The sequence below is a fragment of the Psammomys obesus genome, unplaced genomic scaffold (assembly GCF_907164565.1).
Source record: "Psammomys obesus unplaced genomic scaffold, mPsaObe1.curated_primary_1811, whole genome shotgun sequence".
Taxonomy (NCBI): domain Eukaryota; kingdom Metazoa; phylum Chordata; class Mammalia; order Rodentia; family Muridae; genus Psammomys; species Psammomys obesus.
The window spans coordinates 4,128,028-4,146,714 of record NW_026596234.1 but is presented as its reverse complement, the minus strand read 5'-3'; the positions used below and the strand labels follow the sequence as shown (position 1 = coordinate 4,146,714).

The following is an 18,687-nucleotide window of genomic DNA, read 5'->3' as shown; positions in this document are numbered from 1 at the left end:
CCGTCCTTGTTTATCTCAGACTTATCTATTCTGCCTTCCGCTTTGATTTATGCTGGTGGTTATGTCTGGAAGACAGTGTTTTCCTTCAGAGTGTAACGGACACGCTGCTTTGCCTCCAGCCTCCACTGCTTCTGATGAGATCATCATTCCCTCTATGCTTATTGAGCCTATGCAGGCAACAATGCCACCGTGGCCATTCTGTCTTGAGTTTTATTGTGGGGAGAGAGTGGTGTCACAGCCCTCTGTAGATGGAGGAAAACTTAGAGGAGTCAGCTCTTCCTTTGCACACTCACATGGGACCCAGGGATTAGACTCAAGCACCAGGCCTTGTCGACAAACATCTTTACCAGCTGAGTGCTCATTGGCCCGATTCATATGTTCTGGCTTAACCTTTAGTGATTTTGATGAATTAGTGCTTCTCTGTGCATGAGATGCTGTGGTCCATCCCTAGAGGTCCAAAGTGCCACGTTTTGGAAGTTTTGCCCAGGACTTAGGATTACTGCCTTTGCTGGGTGGATTTTGTCAGCCGTACTTGCACTCTGCCAGGCAGAGAAATGGTTTGTTTCTTCCAAGTGAAATAGGGGTCACTGAGGTGAACTCAGCACATGGGACCATAAACTCATTGGTGGGTTTGGTTTCCTTGTTTGCAGTACTGGGATTGAACTTCTGGGCTCATGTGTGTTAGGCAAGTGCTCAGTAACTGAGCTATAGTCTCAGCCCCCAATTTTTGTTTTATTTAAACATGGTATGTATATCATTATCAGTGTATTGTACATATGTAATATATGTGTGTTTATGGGCACACACATGTCACAGAGCCTGGATGGAGGTCAGAGGATATGTGAGGGTTCTTTAAAGTAACAGAACTTATAGAATTAATCTCTCTTCCTCTCTTGATATAGATATATAAATCTAGATATATGGATGATATAAATAAAGGTGATTTATTAGAGTGACTTACAGGGTGTGGTGCCTAGGAAGACAAGGTGCAAGAATCTAGTAGTTGTTCAGTCCATGAGGCTGGATGTCTCAGCTGGTCTTCCTGACACAGCAGAATCCCAAACAAGAGGGCTCTACGGTGAAGGAACGACTTGCTCGCAAGAGTGAGAGCAAGCAGGCAGAGAGAGAAAAAGAGGGCCTCCTTCTTCTGTGTCCTTTGTATAGGATGTCTGCAGAAAGTGTGGCCCAGATTAAAAGGGGATTTTCCCACTTCAAAAGATTTGGGTCAAAGATTTATCTTTCTTCCTTGAAAAAGAAAGAAAAAAAAATCCTTCACAGGTGTGCCCAGTCATTTGGACTACATCTGGAATTAAGGGTCTGGGTTAAAGGTCTCATAAAATTGTAGACGAGGCATCCGCTAAGCCTGGACTGGGTGGGCAGACTCTCATCTCAGGCACTCGTAGGAGTAGGAAGCTTCTCAGCCAGACTGCTCACGATTGCACCTGGCCTCCTCTGACGTAAACAGTCCAAGAGACGGTAGCCAAGATGGAGGCCACATGTCTCTCTATATGATCAAGGCCTCAAGTCTTCCAAGGTCTTTTTTGTTGTTGTTGTTGTTGTTCTACTCCAAACAAAGGGAATTTCAAAGTTCAACACAGACAAAGCCGACTGAGGTTAATCTCCACCTCTTGAAGAAAGGGGGTGGGGGAGTCTCAGGGCTCTACTTCAGGAACCACCTCGCTGCCTTAGGAGGGTGGAAGCAGCAGAGCTCATCTGCTGCTTTTTAACTACTTCATTTTTTCTAGTTGCAGTTTAATTGCACCATTTTGCCTTTCCCTCCTCTCCCTCCAAACTTCCCTTGCTCTTTTTAAAACTCACAGCCTGTTTTTTTGTTTTTTTTTTTTATTACATGTTATTCCATGCATTTATGCATATGTATCCCATACCTATTTATATATTTCTAAAGGCATAAATACATCCTTATCGGTCTGTACAAAGTTATTATATGTGTGTTTTCAGGGCTGATCAGTTGGTATTGGATAACCAGTTGGTGCGCACTGCCCCACTCTTACTCCTTAGGTGCCTGTAGTTTTGTGTGTGTGAGGCTGAGGCCATTCCTGTCCACTCTGCCATGTCTGTGGTTGTCCTTGTTTAGCTCATGTTTAGGCAGTCATGTTGGTGAGACTTTATGCTTGTAGCTTCTGACATTACTAGGAGACACAATTTCACTGCAAACTCCCTAATCCTCTGCCTCTTACATTCTCTTACATTCTTACATCCCTTAGGAAATGCTCCCCAAGCCTTAGGTGGGTGGTTGTTTTGAAGATGTCTCTGTTGGGACTGGGCAGCCAGCTTCTGAAACTGTATTAGGTCATTCGCTGTCAAGAGGCCCACATAACTCAGTATGGGCATCATGCAAAATAAAGCAACAATAAGAGGTTTCTGAGTGTACACTGACCAGAAACAGCAAAAGCAAAATCTAATGTCTAAAGCATCTGAGATGTTTCCCACAGAGCTCACCTGTATTGCTGCCCGTGGTATCACTCTGGCCCTGGCTCTGAACACACAGTATGTACCTTTTGGGTTTTCACTCCATATACTGCACAGACAGAAGCTGCCTGTAACAGCACCCTCCAGTTTGAGACTATGATAGGAGCTGTAATGTCTTCAGTATCTGCTTATGGAAATGTAATAATTTGATTAAGGAAAACAAAGGCAATATTTTTTTCTATGAACATTCCTCAGAATGTATCAGATTAGTATGTTTGGGAGTTGTACTATATTAGAGTATTTGATTTTATAAATTGATGCCTAAGTTGCCAACTTGAGTCTTTCTCACACAAGCATACATACAAACACACACACACACACACACACACACACACACACACACACACACACACACACCCTAGGTAAATGATTTTCCAGTTGGGATTAGGACAGAATTTACTACAACTCCTGAAATGGCCCTGAACATACTTTGGCCTCTTTGTACTATTTATTTATGCGAAGTGCTGTTCTTGGCATGGACAATTATAAAGTCAAAATATCAATCAACTCTGGAAACACTTAAAGATGCTCTGCATCCTGTAGGATCAAATCTTCAGCCAAGATTTAATTTCTTATGCAAAAAATGAATAAGCACAGAGACCTTGTTAGCATGCAAATTTGTGTTCATCTTTAACAAATGCTAAAATTACATGTACACCAAGGAAGTGTTTGTTTTTGAGGCAGGGTCGCACATAATCCAGGCTGGCCTTGAGTTTGCCAGGGATGACTTTGAGCTCTTTCTGCTTCTGCTTCTGCCTTCCAAGGGCTGGGATTCCAGTGTGTGCCGCCACACCCAGTGTATGTGCTGGGAGTTGAATCCCAGCCTTCAACTACAGTAGGTAACCCTTCTACCAGCTGAGCTGCATCCCTGGGCCCTAAAGAACTGTTTTAAGATAAATCTATGATTTACTATCGGTAACTGCTTGACTTACATATCTATTTTATATACTGCTATCCTCAGGATCATGAAAAAACTTCTCGGGGGAGGGGGGGGAAGAGGAGACAGAGCCAGGGGGCTGGGTACCCCATCAGTTAGAGCTATGGTAGTCAGTCAGGGGAGAGCTGCTTTGAGCCTGAACTGAGGTGGCAGTGAAGATGGTGACCTAGGGACAGATGTGAAAACATCTGTTTTCACGGGAGACACTTTACATGGATCCTACGTAATGTTTGCCTTCGGACTGCACAGGAGTGGAAGGAGACAGAAATGAGAGGTGACTTGCAAGTGTCTGATGTTGGTGACTGTGGAGGTAGCCACCTGAAAGGGCAAGGACTCAAGTGAACCAAGGGTGGGGGTTCTCACAGAGATGCTACAGTGTCCCTGGGATCCCTGATAATGAAGCTGACAGGGGGTTTGTTAGTTAAATACTCAAGTCCAGACACCTGAGAAGATGTGGGCTGAAAATGCAAATGAGGGTTCAGGACACAGAGTGGTTTGGAAGGTAAGGGGTGGGTGAGATTCCCTAGCAGAAGAAGGAAGCAGAGGGAAGATCTAAGTCCAAGTCTCAGTGGACAGCAGGCTTCCTCCCCCTCTCCTCCTCTTCCCTCCGACATTTGGTCATTCTCTTTACTGTACACTTAACTAAATTTTAAATTGAATGTACTTAGTGGGACAGGGGTGAGAGGACAAGCCATGAGTGTCGCTTCTCTCCTTCCACCATGTGGGCCCAAAGATCGAAATCACGCCCTCAGGATGGTGGCAGAGTCTTTCCCCGCTGGGCCACCTCACTGGCCCTGCTGTTCACATATTTTCTCCATTTCTTCTACTCCCACTTGAGACTTCAGCTCCAGGACTTAAGTCTCAACATTTCCCTGAAAAGCTTCTGAATGACCTCCATTTTAGGTTTCTGCCCTCCCTGCCATCAAAGACAGGTTCTCTTTTCTGCCTTCTCCTTCTGAGCAATTGACAGGCTGTGTGCCCAGCTCAAGTCTTAGACCAGAACACCTAGGAGGCCCTCCCTAAACATTTCTTCAGTAGGACACATGACACCGATGTCTCACTTCTATGTAGCTCCTCCATCAGAGTCCTTAAGCAAGGGAACGGAGGACTCAGGACAATTAACCTTAAGTAATGAAAGCGGAGAAAGTCATTCTCCGTGAGTCTTTCTAGAAAACAACAGGTCAGTGGTCTCTGAGGAGGCGCAGCCTAGAGATCAATTTTTCCAACAATGGTGATGCAGGCTGGACATAATGTCCCACTCAGGCTTGTTGGTTAACCTGTTTCTAATAAGTTACCTTCTGGTTGAGAGAGAGGTGAGTTAGACAATTCTTGGTTCCTTAGGTTCAATTACTTATTAATATGTTAATTTGCCCGCTTTCTACTCAGATAGTGTCTTTTTTGTTTTTTTTTTAAATCTTAGAGGCATAATAGGAGTTTACCATCCATTTATTATTCCCAGCATCTTCAGAAAACGAATAAAAATGAGCCCACAACAAGCCCACAGCTGGGCACTCATGAACTTGAAACAACTTCTTTGTATGAGCTGATCTAGATCCATCAACTGCCGCCTTCCCCGCCCACAGAGCAGCTGCTCAGGGTCACCTCCGTCCCCCAAACCCCAACCTGACCTCCCTGCAGAAATCCACCCTCCTTCTGGGCCACCCGTGGGTGCCCAGATTGGAAGTCTAGATAGCATCTCACCAGACCCTGTTCCCTGCCTGCCCCCACCTCCCTTTCTCCCTTGAGACAGGGTCTCTCTACATAGTTCTGGCTGGCTTGGAGCTCACTGTGTAGACCTTGCTGGCCTTGAACTCACAGAGATCTGCCTGTCTGCCTCCTGAATGCTGGGATTAAAGCCTGCACCACCTCTCTCTCTCTCTCTCTCCTTGACCTCTCTTTGCCTCCAGTGCTGGCAAATTTTCTGTACTTTGTCTCATAGGCCTCACTTCTCTGTTGTTCCTAGAGCCTCTCAACTAGAACTCTGGTCTCCTCACTGCCCTCCATTAGTCCTCCTCAGGTGTAGCAAATGGCTAGAAACTCCAGATATATCTGTCCTGTAAAAGGAACTTTTATTCTCCTGAGGTAGTTGTTGTCTCCTTCTGCTAACTTAGGCCTACTCCTGGAAGCTTCTGGCCTCCATACAGTCTAATCTAGGCCCAGAATATTTTCAGCCTCTGAGACTTACTGCTGAATAAGCTCACCCTTCTTGTTCTTACTGAGCTCTGCGCTGGCTGGTTCAACTCAGCTGTTCTGGCTCAAATTCCTGTCCTAGCTGACTTATTAAATGTTGCTTTCCTCTGGGCCTCTGAATTGCTCTTCTTGACCCCAAACTAACTCCAGCAATCTGCACTAATCTCCTGGCTCCTTCTCATTTTCTGGCTCTTTTCATCTTCAGCTGAGTTCCCTCTCTGAAAACTGTCTCTCTATTACTGTCTAGGTAAAACGGTCTCCTCTCCCTCTGCATTGCCCCACAAGTAGCTTCCCTTTCCTCTCTTTTCTCATGAGAGTTGAGGTATCCTATTCTGTCAAGTCTTTCTCTGATTCATCACTGTTTCTGCCACTCAATCAGACATCACTTTCAAACGTGGCTGCTTCCTTCTACAAACTGATGTTACTTTCATTGTTTGGGATTAATGGCGTGTACTACCACGCCTGGAGCTTTTTTTGAAACTTGTTCTGTACCAGGCTGGCCTTGAACTCAGATATGCTAGCCTCTGTCTCCTGGATTAAAGGCATGTCTGTATTCCAGCAGGTTCACACAGACCTAGAAGGTCTTTGGATGTGATCTCTTGCCAGAACAGCCATGTTTTGAATTAACATTCCTCTACAGATATATCTGTCCCATCACTTTTCTTAAACAAAGAAACAAAAATCCAGGCAAACTTTTATAAAACTAATACTCGACGACTACTTGCTAACTCTGTGGCTAATTCTTCAATATACCATTGGGCTAAATCCTTGCAAGTGGCCTGTGATGGCTAATCCTGGTTGTCAACTTGGGTGGACCTGGAATCAACTAAAATACAAGGTGCCATAAACTTCCATGGGGCACTTCCTTCACCAGATTTCTTGAACTGTGAAGACCCACCCTGACCACCTGGGAAGTCTCTTCTATTATTACAGGGTATTTGCTTCATCACCTATTACTATTTCATTCCTTTGTTTCCAGGCTAGTTCCCTCCATGGAATGTAGGTTGCACCATGGCAAGGATCACGTCCAGTTTGTGCCTCTGAGCTCCAGGGGTTATCAGTGGTCCAGGCACTTAGGAGTTATTCCACAAGGAGGGGAGGAATAAAAGACTATGAGCCACCTCAGCACACTGTGGCTAATGTCTGTGTACTATAGGGCTTTTTTTCTAGCCTCTCCTCACCGTCAGCACACAGAGCCCACGGTGTTAGTCTTTAATGGTCATTATTTGGGGCTACCTGGCAGGAATCCTCTCCAGTTATCTTCAGCTTAGGTCTCCTGTGAGTCGTCCTTCTTTCCAGGGCCCAGTCATGGCTTTTTCCAGGGCCTCCTCCACTGGAAATACATTTTAAATCTCGCTCTGCACTGCACTGAGTACTTTTTGCGATTGAAATCAGAACATCAGAACATCTCCGTGAGCCCTAGACACTGTCCTCAATGGACGGGTGCTCAGTTCGCAGTGGCACTGGACAAGCAAAACTAAGCTCACCGAGGTCTTTATAGCAAGTTGAAGTCTGCTTGCTCTTCCGAGTGAGACCCTGTCTCAAAAAGAAAAAAAAAAAGTGACTGTTGAAAAAAGTTTTTTCTCTCTCTGTCTTTCTTTTGGTTGTTGTTGTTGTTGGAAATTTTCTCAGCAGATGTAAAAACTTTTGAGACTCAACCAGTCCTGCTTTTGAGAGATCCTTCAAGGCTTTCCCCTGTGCCCAGCAGGCTAAAGTATAGGCCCCGCCCCGTGTAGCCACTCCCCCACCAACTCCGCCTCCCGGGCCTTTAGTGAAGTCGGGCGCACGGCCCAGAACTACGCACGCGCTCTTCTATTTGTCGCGTCCTGCGCACGCGCAGTGAGGACGCGCGGCAAATATGGCGGGCCCAGCGCCGAGTACAATTATGGCAGAAGACTACTTCGGGAATGCCTCAGAGTGGGGCGAAGAGGCGGACGGCGGCCAGGTGAGAGGGCAGTAGGCATCCCTCCAGGAGGCCGGTTCTCTGCCCTGTCCTCGCGGCGCCTGCGCCGGCCAGACCCGGGTACGGGGGGTGTGAACGCTGGGGTCACAGCTGTCCTGCTGACCCCGACCTCCGACCCCGGGCCAGTGAAGCGGGCCCAGGAACTGCACTGAGAACTTCGGGCCGGTCCTGCCCCTTCGGGGACCTCTGCACTCTGACTCCCACTGATTCCCAGGCTGACTTGTCTGCCAGGCAAGAGCCATGGTGCTTCTCGGCCCGAGCAGCAGGACAGACTCCAAGGGAGAATTGGACTAGAGTGAAAAAACTCTTAACTCCAAATTCCAGCAGCACCCCAGAGAAAAAGAACTCTCTGGTGCTAAGCAAACGAAACTTTGTGTTTTCACTTTTGAGTGATTTCATCCATCCTTACAGCCCCGACGCTCCCAAGGTTTGGGGTGAGAGATGGGGGTGTGGCACCGTATAGGTACCCAGCAAACACCTGGATTAGGAAGTCAGAGACCCGTCTAGGCGGATGATTGACATAAGCTTCCCATGTCCTTTTGGGCGGTGTACAGGGAGCCTGGGAATTTGCTTTTGTTGTTGTTTGTTTCTTACAGAAAGTGAATTGAGTTTTGAATGAATATAGCATGGAGTGAGGAGTACCAGGGGAGGAGTCTGGTGCAGTGAGGGCGTACAGAAAAGGAAAGGGGTTTCTGGGACTGAAACTATGTTGGTAGAACAGGGCTTGTCAGCCATCGGTAGCAGCCTTCAGGGGTCCTGGAAAACTCCTGACCAATAGGGCTTGTTTAAGACACTGGGCGTCTGTTTGTGTGCTAGAGCATCCTACATCCCTTGGGGACTTTGTGGATGTTATATGGAGTCAGATTTAGCTAATTAGGATGCAGGGCTAAGTGATTTTTTTGTGATATCTCATTCTATTGCTCTAGAGCCAAAATTCTCAACTTGGGACCCACCAACACTTTCACAGCGGTTGCATATCATTTCAGTTCATAACAGAAAAGTATAGTTAGGAAATAGCAATGGAAATAATTTTATAATTGGGGGTCACCACAATGTGAGGAACTGTATTAAAGGGTTGCAGCATTAGGAAGGTTGAGACCTACTGTTGTAGAGTTTGAATTGACTGTTGCTCATACAAAGGCAAAAAGACTCAGTAACCTGCCCAGGGCTGTAGTAAAGGAAGGGAGATTCAGAATGGCATCCATTACGCCTGTCACTGCTGAAGTCACTCAGTCACTGAGGTGGTCCAGATGAGAGAAATATAAGGTGTGGGAGATAGCTCAGCAAGGAATGTGCTTGCCACACAAGCATTACATCCTGAGTTGGGAAACTGGCACCCATATAAAAGGCCAGACACAGCAGCACTTGTATATGGGGCTCTGGGGGCTCCCTGGAGCTCCCCAGCCAGCCAGTTGAACGAATCAGTGTGGTGGAGAGTGACTGAAGAAGGCAGCCAGCCTTGACCTCCAACAATCTACACACAGATAATGTACACACAGGAACACACAGACCACACAGGCATGAGAAAGTACATGGTGGATTAGCTCGGTGATTGTTTTCCATGTTTTGTGCCTGTTGAGTGTTAGGGGTGGCAGGGTCTCACCTAGAGTCCACTGAATTTCAGTCTTAATGACCTTGGGCTGACCTATTAGCCCTAATGAGGTCTCCCTGATGAGAGTGCTAAGCAACTTAGGTGTCCTGAGGTACATAATTATGAATGAGATCCAACATATTTGTAGATGGGAATGCCACAGTGCAGTGCGAAAACACTGGCTACCCCTGCGTGTACACACTTGGCTTCTATCTGTTCTCTGACTGTACTTGGAGGAGCAATAAGTCCGGAGAGCTGGAGGATGATGGCATGAGCTGCGTCCGTCTTCCATGGTCTGAGGGCAGGAAGCCTATAGGGAGCCTATGGTGCTGTTGAGTCCAGATGATGGAAGCTGAGAACAGTTCATTTATAGACACATAGATTAGTTGGGCTGCAGGTTGCATGTGGGGATGACAATGGGTGAGACTGCTGAGGTTAGCAGGCCAGAGTCATACTAGAGCTTGGCATCCCCGCCCCCCCCCCCCCCCAACCCCCTTCCCTTCCCTTAGAGAAATAGGAAACCAAGCAGCTAGATCAGATTTGTGACTTAATGAGGGTAGCATCGATGTGAAAGGTGATTTCAGGGGATGATAGATTGAGGCTTGTGGAAATGTTGCTAGAGTAAGCATACAAGAAAAAAGGAAGAGGAAAGAAGAGCCAAACTGGACCCTTGTGTGGGAGATGAAATGGTGGTCTTGCTGGCAGGATGTGGGAGGGACATGAGAGGAGAAGAAACTGAGTGGGTGACAGGTGGATGATGGGAGGAGTCCTTTTGTGGACCAAAAAGACAGGATCACTTGGACTTCCAGAGTTTGGAATCCTGCTGGAATGTTGAGTGGAAAGAATAGTGTTGCATGCTTGAATCTGGAGTGGTCAAGACAGATCCAGGTGAGGTTGTAGACTCATGAGCATGCTTTGGTGTCAGAGAAATATTGTTGGGGTGGGTAGAAGCCTAGCAATGCCGACACGTGAGTGGCTTTCAGGGTGAAGCGTAGCCTTTTCTAAGCACCCTTTACAGATGTGGGCTAAGACAATACACTCTGGTTGTTAGAATGAAGTTGGCGGACTCCGTCTGCCCTCAGCACATGGCTTTCATATAGCGCAGACCACTGGGGCAAAGTTCCTGCAAAGAAGCACATGGTATGTATCTTAGGCTGTGTGGGGCTGTGCCACAGCTACTTAACCAGAGTAGGGAAAGTGGTGATGGATAATAATACATGAGAGTGAATATGGTTGTGTTTCAATAAAGCTTTATTTACAAGAACAGGAAGAGGACTGAGTTTGGCCTTTTTTTTTTTTTTTTTTTTTTTTTTATTCCTTATCCCATTTTGTAAGTTGCTTGGAGGCTGGCCTCCTTCCATGGAAACCCCTCATCTTATATTTTCTACATTCCCAGACTCAGTGCAGTCACTGTTACAGAGCTTCTGGTTGTTGTTATGACAACAGCTTTGCAGACAGACAGACCAGGGATCACTCAGTCCACCATACCACGCAGTTGTCAATAGGTCAGGCAGCCTGGGTGGGTTCGGCCTATGGTGGTATCCAGCTAGAAGCAGGGCCAGATCCAGTGAGGCCTGCTGATTCGAGGCTGATGTTGACTTTCTAAGTGTAACTAGGTGGCTCCTACTGCCAGAGTCACTTTGGTAGTCTTTGTTGGAGAGTGTCGGGCAGCACACGTGGGGTAGCAGTGGTGGCGGCCATTGAGCCGATGTCAGGTGTTATTCTTGGCCCTCCCATCAGTTGGCTCAGGGACTACTCACAAGTGCTGACTGGAGCAGCATCATGAGTGCCTTTAGTAGTGCACGCTGACACCACCATGGGCTCCCCGGACAGCCTGTTTGGTGTGGTTCCTGATCCCTTTGAAGCTGCCACTTGTCCAGCCCACATCCTGAGGTTGTTACAGCGTCGGATGAAATCACATGTGCGCCGCTTTGAAAGTGGGCAGCATTACAGTCTAAGGCAAGACTGCAGGGCATTTATGTTAAGGAAAGCTGTCTGGACTCTTGCCTTCCCCAGCAACAGGAAGATGATTCTGGAGAGGGAGAGGATGATGCCGAGGTGCAGCAGGAATGTCTGCATAAGTTTTCCACCCGGGACTACATCATGGAGCCCTCCATCTTCAACACTCTGAAGAGGTGTGTGGGAGCAGTGTGCAACTTATGACTGGGGAGGGTTTTGTAGTGCAAAGAATGTGGTCTTGGAATGGAAGACTTCTAGAGTCCTTGGCCCCTTAGAAGAACCTGACACCACCCCTCAACCCCTGCCTTTCTCCTGTTCTCCTGTCCATCCCAGCTCCTCTGTGTCCACTCAGTATAAAACCCCTTTTGCTCTTCCCAGGTATTTCCAGGCAGGAGGGTCTCCAGAAAATGTCATCCAGCTCTTGTCTGAGAACTATACAGCGGTGGCCCAGACTGTCAACCTGCTGGCTGAGTGGCTCATTCAGACAGGTGCTTGGGAGGTGGTCCCTGTCCTGGCCACTTAGGTTATGTGTGCATGTGTATATGTATGTATGTGTACATATATGTGGGTGCGGGTGCGTACGTGTCTCTCTCTCTCTGTGTGTATGTGTGTGTGTGTGTGTGTGTGTGTGTGTGTGTGTGTAGGTCCAAGGCTGAGTTTGGGATTCTTCTTGGGTTGCTTTATTACTTTATTCATTAAAGTAGGGTCTCAGTCAAACCCAGGGCTTGCTGATATGACTCTCTAGCCAGCTTGCTCTAGGGATCCTGTCTCTGCCTTCTGAGTGCTGGAATTACAGGTGGGCCACCATGCATACCTGGTGTTTATGCATGGGTTCTGGGCACCCACATTTTGGTCCCCATGTTTGCATAGCAAGCACTTTAAGTACTGAATAATCTCCCCATCTACTCATACCCTTCCAGAGACCTGCAGGTCCTCACAATGCTGATGCATTTGTGGTACCTTGTGAACATTCCTGGTTTCCAGGACTCGAAGGCAGAAGGACTGACTTCTCCCCTCTGTGTGCCCAGCTCTGAGCTGTGACTCAGTTGCTGGATTTGCAGGTAGCCTGTGAATGGGATTCTCATTGAGCTGCTTCTCCAACCATAGAATTACAGGGTTACATAGTGTGCGCTCAGTGTTTCCTTTCAAGAGGCCTGTTACAGCCAGCACTAAATGATGGATAATTTAGGACTGGCTCTGGTGATGGCTTTTAGCTAATGTGATCAGAACAGAGCCTTACTGTAAATCCACTGAATTGGGTACAGTTACGTCATTCAAGAACTGTCCGGAAGCCAGCTGCCTCACTGCTGTCAGGGTGGCTGGCCCATGGTGTGGCTGCTGGTTGCACCTGCTCTCTCCACAAGGACAGAGTGTACTTTCCAGCCCCTCACCTGTTGGCTCTGGCTCTCTGTCTTTGATGAGTGAGAGTTTGAAGATGTCTCTCCTGGCCATGCAAAAAGGGTAGACATCTCATGGACTCTATACTGTGTTGTTTCTTTTGGGGTGTTACCACTGAATAGGCCTAAAAACAATTTCTAAGGGGTCCAGAATATTCACCACTGTTGTGGGTAGAGCTCCGTGCCACTACAGACTGGCCATGCTGTTTCTGTGGTGATGGTGGGGCTGCAGTAAAGCTTCCATTCCCTCCCAGGTGTTGAGCCAGTGCAGGTGCAGGAGACTGTGGAAAACCACTTGAAGAGTTTGCTGATCAAGCACTTTGACCCTCGGAAAGCAGATTCTATTTTCACCGAAGAAGGAGAGGTGAGGAGCACTGTCCTTGGCGGAGCATCCCAAGGCCTTTGCCAACTGCTGAGGCTAAGAGAGGCCCCACTGTATCTCCCCAACTCCTTGTGTAGGTCTGGGCCTAGAAGGCTCCTAGGGGGTCCTCCGAGAAACAAGCACTGATAAGCATTAGGCTCACAGGAAACCATGGAGCAGAATGTGTACAGACTGACGATCCAGTCTGTGGCTTAGTCCCCGAGGGAAGAAAGAAGGTGTAGAAATATCACAGAGCGTGCTGGAGCTTTTAGGCTTTGCCTCAGGACCATCTCAAGTGACCATCTGCTGTGGGAGCCCCACTGTGCTCAGGCAGTGGGGAGCAGCACTGGACCCCCATGTGGCACAGTCCATCAGTCACACAGGGGAGTCAAGAGACACACTTTCATGGGTGCTATACATGGTGAGGGGTAGAAACGCCCATGCTGTCCCAGTTGCCTTTTCTCTTTCCTGCTAAGGGCACAGGGCTTGGTAAGCATGAGCTAATTGCTTAATTGTACTTGCTGTGGCTCCAAGAGATACATGTTTCCATCGGACTTTTCATGTGTCTTCCAGGAAGTGTTTCTGTATCCTCTCCAGTTAGGCAGGTTTATTCAAAAGTTGTGATCACGAATCCAGGAAGTGTACCATTCAGCTGACTGCATGGCCAAGATGAGCCCAGCTTCTTCCAGAGATGGGAACGCCCATGGGTCTCCCCTGATTGGAACGACGGCTTATGCAGCAAACTTCCAGGACTTAAGTGCAGTCTTTGGCCTTGTCCTTTGTTATTGGCAGACTCCAGCTTGGCTTGAGCAGATGATTGCACACACCACATGGAGAGACCTGTTCTATAAGCTGGCTGAAGCCCATCCTGACTGTCTAATGCTCAACTTCACAGTGAAGGTAGGGAGAGTCCTAGAGCCCAGCAAAGATCAGAAAAGAAGGTCAGCTCTGCTGTCTTCCTGGTAGAGTTCTCCTTGGTGGGGTCTTCATCCTGTCCCTTTCATCAGTCTCACACTGAGTAAGGAAAGCAGAGAATTTGTGTCCATGTTAGGTCAGCACTGACTATTTCAATGTTGGGCACAAGGGATTTTAGATTGTGCGTGTGTGCTAACGGGCCGCAGGCAGACCTGACCTATCTGCCTCTTCAGACACCAAGGCCCAGAAGACACAGTGAGTCTGGGCGAGTGACCACCTATGTGGTGGCACAGCAGGAAGCATAGGAGAAGCCGAGGGTCAAGACCAGTGCTTGCTTGGCTCACTCATCCTAACAGCTGACTGGCCAACTGCCCTGAAAGGTGGGGTCCCCAGGTGCTGAGCCTTGGCTTTTGGGTTGTGTGGCAGCTTATTTCTGATGCGGGGTACCAAGGGGAGATCACCAGTGTGTCCACAGCCTGCCAGCAGTTGGAAGTCTTCTCCAGAGTGCTTCGGACCTCTTTGGCCACCATCTTGGATGGAGGAGAAGAGAACCTGGAGAAAAATCTCCCTGAGTTTGCAGTAAGTCACTCAAGAGTCTCAGGCTAAGGTACTGGCCCCTGAGCATGAGATGCCTCCACTCTGTAAAGCTTCTCCAGGTCAGAAAGCCCCTAGCCAGAAACTCCTGGCTGCCTTTATCACTGTGACCTGAACTTTGTCTCCCTGCAATTTTCTAGAAAATGGTGTGCCATGGAGAGCACACATACCTGTTTGCACAGGCCATGATGTCCGTGCTGGCCCAGGAAGAACAGGGTGGCTCTGCAGTGCGCAGGGTTGCTCAGGAAGTCCAGCGCTTCGCCCAGGAGAAGTGAGACATGCTTCTGCTTGCCCATCTCCCCACCCCCACCCCCTTCCCCAGAAAGACCCTAGTCCACAGCTCAGCCTCCAGCTCAATCAATTCTAGGTCAGTTCTTATCCTGTGGAGCTTCTAATGCCCAGGCCTTGTTGGCCTTGATGGCAGCTCTTTTGCTTAAGGACACGATTGCTCTGGTAGGCCGGGGCTGGGTGTGTGCACTTGTGCTTACATGTGCTAGGATGCATTGACAATAAGATAGTCCAGACCTAGTTTCCAGTGCCCTGCTTGCTTATGGAGGCCAAGGCACTTCATTTTCTGCTGTTGCATCCTCCCTGTTGAGGTATGCAGGGTGTGTGAATCCCTCGTGGGGGCTGTAGCTATCCTGGGGTCTTGCGCAGCTCACTGTGGCTAAAAGGAGTGAATGTCAGAACTGTTGCAAGCCCAGGGGTCCTGCCAGCTCAGTGTCCCATGCTTAAAAGTGAAAGAAAAGAGAAAGCTGTTAGTGATGGTGTGTGGTTTTTCAACAGAGGCCATGATGCCAGTCAGATCACGCTGGCCTTGGGCACGGCTGCCTCCTACCCCCGGGCCTGCCAGGCGCTTGGTGCCATGCTGTCCAGGGGAGCCCTGAATCCTGCAGACATCACAGTCTTGTTCAAGATGTTCACCAGCATGGACCCTCCTCCCGTGGAGCTCGTAAGCTTCCTGTGCTTCAGTGAGGCCAGGTGGTCTTCAGAGGCCTCCCCTCACTCTCCTAAGGCCACACATGCTGATCCTTGTTGAAGTAGTTTTTATTGCCGTTTTCAGAGACAAGGCCTCACTCTCTGGTCCAGGCTGGTCTCTAACAGAGCCAGCCATCCTGCCCTAGCTTCTCTGATTGCTGGTGGTTACAGGCATGGCTACACCTGGTGTAAGCCCTCCTTCCAACCTCTGGCCCTACTGGAATTGAAGCCAGGGACTGTCATATGCTAGGCAAATGTTTCCCCACACAGGTACATCCTGTGCCACCGAACTATCAGTTTCCATTCTGCCCTTCAGCCTTCCCCATCAGAGCCCTACAGCTGGGTAAGCCAGGGCCTCCCTCATCCAGCCCACTCCCAAGTGTCCTCTTCTTAGATCCGGGTGCCAGCTTTCCTGGACCTGTTCATGCAGTCACTCTTCAAGCCTGGGGCCAAGATCAACCAGGACCACAAGCACAAGTACATCCACATCCTGGCATACGCTGCCAGTGTGGTGGAGACCTGGAAGAAGGTATGGTGAGGTTCGGCCGCAAGAATCCTTGAGCCTCCCCAGCACTGCACAAGCTAGTGAAAAGACACGGTGCCTGCAGGATTGTGGGCATCTCCTACACTGTGACTGGCTAGTAGAATGAAACTTCCTTCAACTGCCAGAACAGATTTGACTTTTGACTGTGGAGACAGAGAAAGGGATATGGAGGAGAAAGAGGGTCATGCTGGGGTAACAGCAAGCCGCCCCCCCCCCATCATTCACCAGCTTGTATGTTTTCAGAATAAGCGGGTTAGCATTGGCAAAGACGAGCTGAAGTCCACATCCAAGGCCATTGAAACTGTCCACAATCTGTGTTGCAATGAGAACAAGGGGGCCTCTGAGCTGGTCGCTGAGCTGAGCACCCTCTATCAGTGCATTAGGTGAGTGTAATGCCCATTCCTCATCTGGTCCTGGGAGTGCCAAGTCCCCGTGTCCCTACAGTTAGAGCACCCACTCTCACAGAGAAAGCAAGAGGAGCTTGGTTTCTCTCTTAAATATTCGTGGGGAACTTTAGGCTTCTGTGGCAGCAAGAGTGTCATTTGGTGATTGGCCAGAAATCTGTCCAGCAGACCCTCACAGAGTAGACTAAGTAAAGAAAGGACATTGAGATTTAGGAAAACTGATTTGAAGGGTGGGCTCATTTGTAATCAGACAATTAAGCCAGCAAGCATTGCCTAGATAGCGATGACTTGTGGCTAAGCCACTTGCCTCTTTCCCATTTCCTGGGGGACCAAGAAAGGGTCTGAAGTAAAGGTAAGCTTGAGCCCAGGCTGTCAGGCACCGAGCTTTGCATTGATGATTGTTTCCTTTGCCATTAGTGGAGGGGGTTGAAGGAACTGGGAATCAAATCCCTGCTCAGAGGAGCTGGTCTCCTCAGATCACTTCCACCATGAGCCACTCCTGCAGGCCAGAGCAAAGAGGGTGGGTGCTGCTGTGTCTGTTCATAATCCCAACCCCTGAGTACTCTTTGACATGTTTCAGCCTTCGTTTTCCTACTCTTGGTCAAAGAAAGCCTTGTACCTTGTCTGCCTGTAGGTTTCCAGTGGTTGCGATGGGAGTGTTAAAATGGGTAGATTGGACTGTGTCGGAACCAAGGTACTTCCAGCTACAGACTGATCACACTCCGGTTCACCTGGCCTTGTTGGATGAGGTGAGAGGGCAGAAGGGCCCTTTGGGAGGTGTGTGTCTAGGACCTTAGTGCTGGTGTATCTGTCAGCTTTATCAGTGTCAGGAGAGGCTCTCTTCAGAGCTGGTGCATGGTGTCCTAAGTGAGGCTCTTCCTGTCAAGGACCTAGTTTCACTGACTGTTGATGTGTGTTGTCAAGGGTCAGGGGAAGGAAGGCATAGAACATGCCAAGTGGTGCCGCCTCGGGTGGCTGTGACAATCCTGTGCTCTCCATGTGTGCTGCTAATAAGCCCAGAGAGCTGGCAGGCGCCTCAGTGACGCTCCTCTGCTCTCCACAGATCAGCACCTGCCACCAGCTCCTGCACCCCCAGGTTCTGCAGCTGCTTGTTAAGCTTTTTGAGACCGAGCACTCCCAGCTAGACGTGATGGAGCAGGTGAGTTGCGCCCGAGGGCTTCTCTCGGGGCGGGAGAGTCACAGCTCTGACCTGCTCCCTTGGCCCTGCTCTTCCACAGCTCGAGTTGAAAAAGACCCTGCTGGACAGGATGGTCCACCTGCTGAGCCGTGGCTATGTACTTCCTGTGGTCAGTTACATCCGTAAATGTCTGGAGAAGCTGGACACTGACATTTCACTGATCCGCTACTTTGTCACTGAGGTCAGCAGCACCTTTGGGTTCACCGTTCACTCTTTCCACTAGCCCAGCCCTTCTGGTTTAATGTCACCCATGCATTTCCCAACTCTTTGAGATCCATGCTTTTGTTAATCGTATACCTCTCCTGTGGGACCTCTGCTTTGCCCTCTGCACTATGTCCTGTGCCTTAGAGTTGGAGGCTGGGGTGGTCTCCAGGGAAGCCCTGAGGAGGGCCTCTCACACTCTCTGCCACCTCATGGCCTGCCACTGAGTGCTGTGCCCCATGCCAGCAGGTACAGTAACCCTGGGGTCTCCCCACTAGGTTCTGGACGTCATTGCCCCACCGTACACCTCAGATTTTGTGCAGCTTTTCCTTCCCATCTTGGAAAATGACAGCATTGCAGGCACCATCAAAGCAGAGGGTGAGCACGACCCTGTGACCGAGTTCATTGGTAAGTCCCTCTGGACAGCCCTCTGCCGTGATGGCCCACCCCGCTCCTCACCTGTAGTAACTCAGTGGCCCTGTGTTCCTGTACAGCCCACTGCAAGTCTAACTTCATCGTGGTGAACTGAGCATCCAGAGCTGAAGCTGAACCTTCTGGGCTCGGGAAGACTGGAGGACTAGTTCACGAAGCTGCTTTGTGAAGAAGGCTCAGCCAGCCTCCGGAAAGTGGGGTCTGCTGGGAGGGAGCAAGCAGCTTTTCTCAAAAGCACCGTGTTCACAGTGCCCAGGAGGAGCTGCTACGGTGGACAGCCCCCTCTTTGTTGCACTGTGTCCTGGCATCATGTGTTACATGCCAGAGCTGGCTGGCTGCACCTCTGGGGAGGAACCCATGGGCCTCTGAGTAGTGGGCTGGGACGCTTCCCTGAACTCCTTTTAGAGTTTATGTGTTTTCTACCTGTGACCCAGGTGGCTGGTTATTGGTTTAAATTTCCAAGAGTAATGCTGGGCTGGGAAGTGTGTGTCCTCATGTACTGTCCCATGTGAATAAAATGCACAAGCTCAGAG

General features: G+C 49.1%; 1 protein-coding gene across 1 annotated transcript; it reads left to right on the top strand.

Moving 5' to 3' along the window:
• Positions 1 to 7,458: 7,458 nt before the first annotated feature.
• Positions 7,459 to 18,686, top strand: Nelfcd (negative elongation factor complex member C/D). Its single transcript, XM_055595964.1, has 15 exons — positions 7,459 to 7,562; positions 11,188 to 11,306; positions 11,509 to 11,618; positions 12,782 to 12,891; positions 13,681 to 13,788; positions 14,230 to 14,382; positions 14,538 to 14,668; positions 15,184 to 15,349; positions 15,770 to 15,904; positions 16,163 to 16,302; positions 16,958 to 17,072; positions 17,387 to 17,482; positions 17,562 to 17,702; positions 18,001 to 18,130; positions 18,217 to 18,686. Exons 1-15 carry the CDS (start codon positions 7,476 to 7,478, stop codon positions 18,249 to 18,251), a joined length of 1,776 nt encoding a protein of 591 aa, XP_055451939.1. The 5' UTR covers positions 7,459 to 7,475; the 3' UTR covers positions 18,252 to 18,686.
• The last annotated feature ends 1 nt before the right edge of the window (position 18,687 follows it).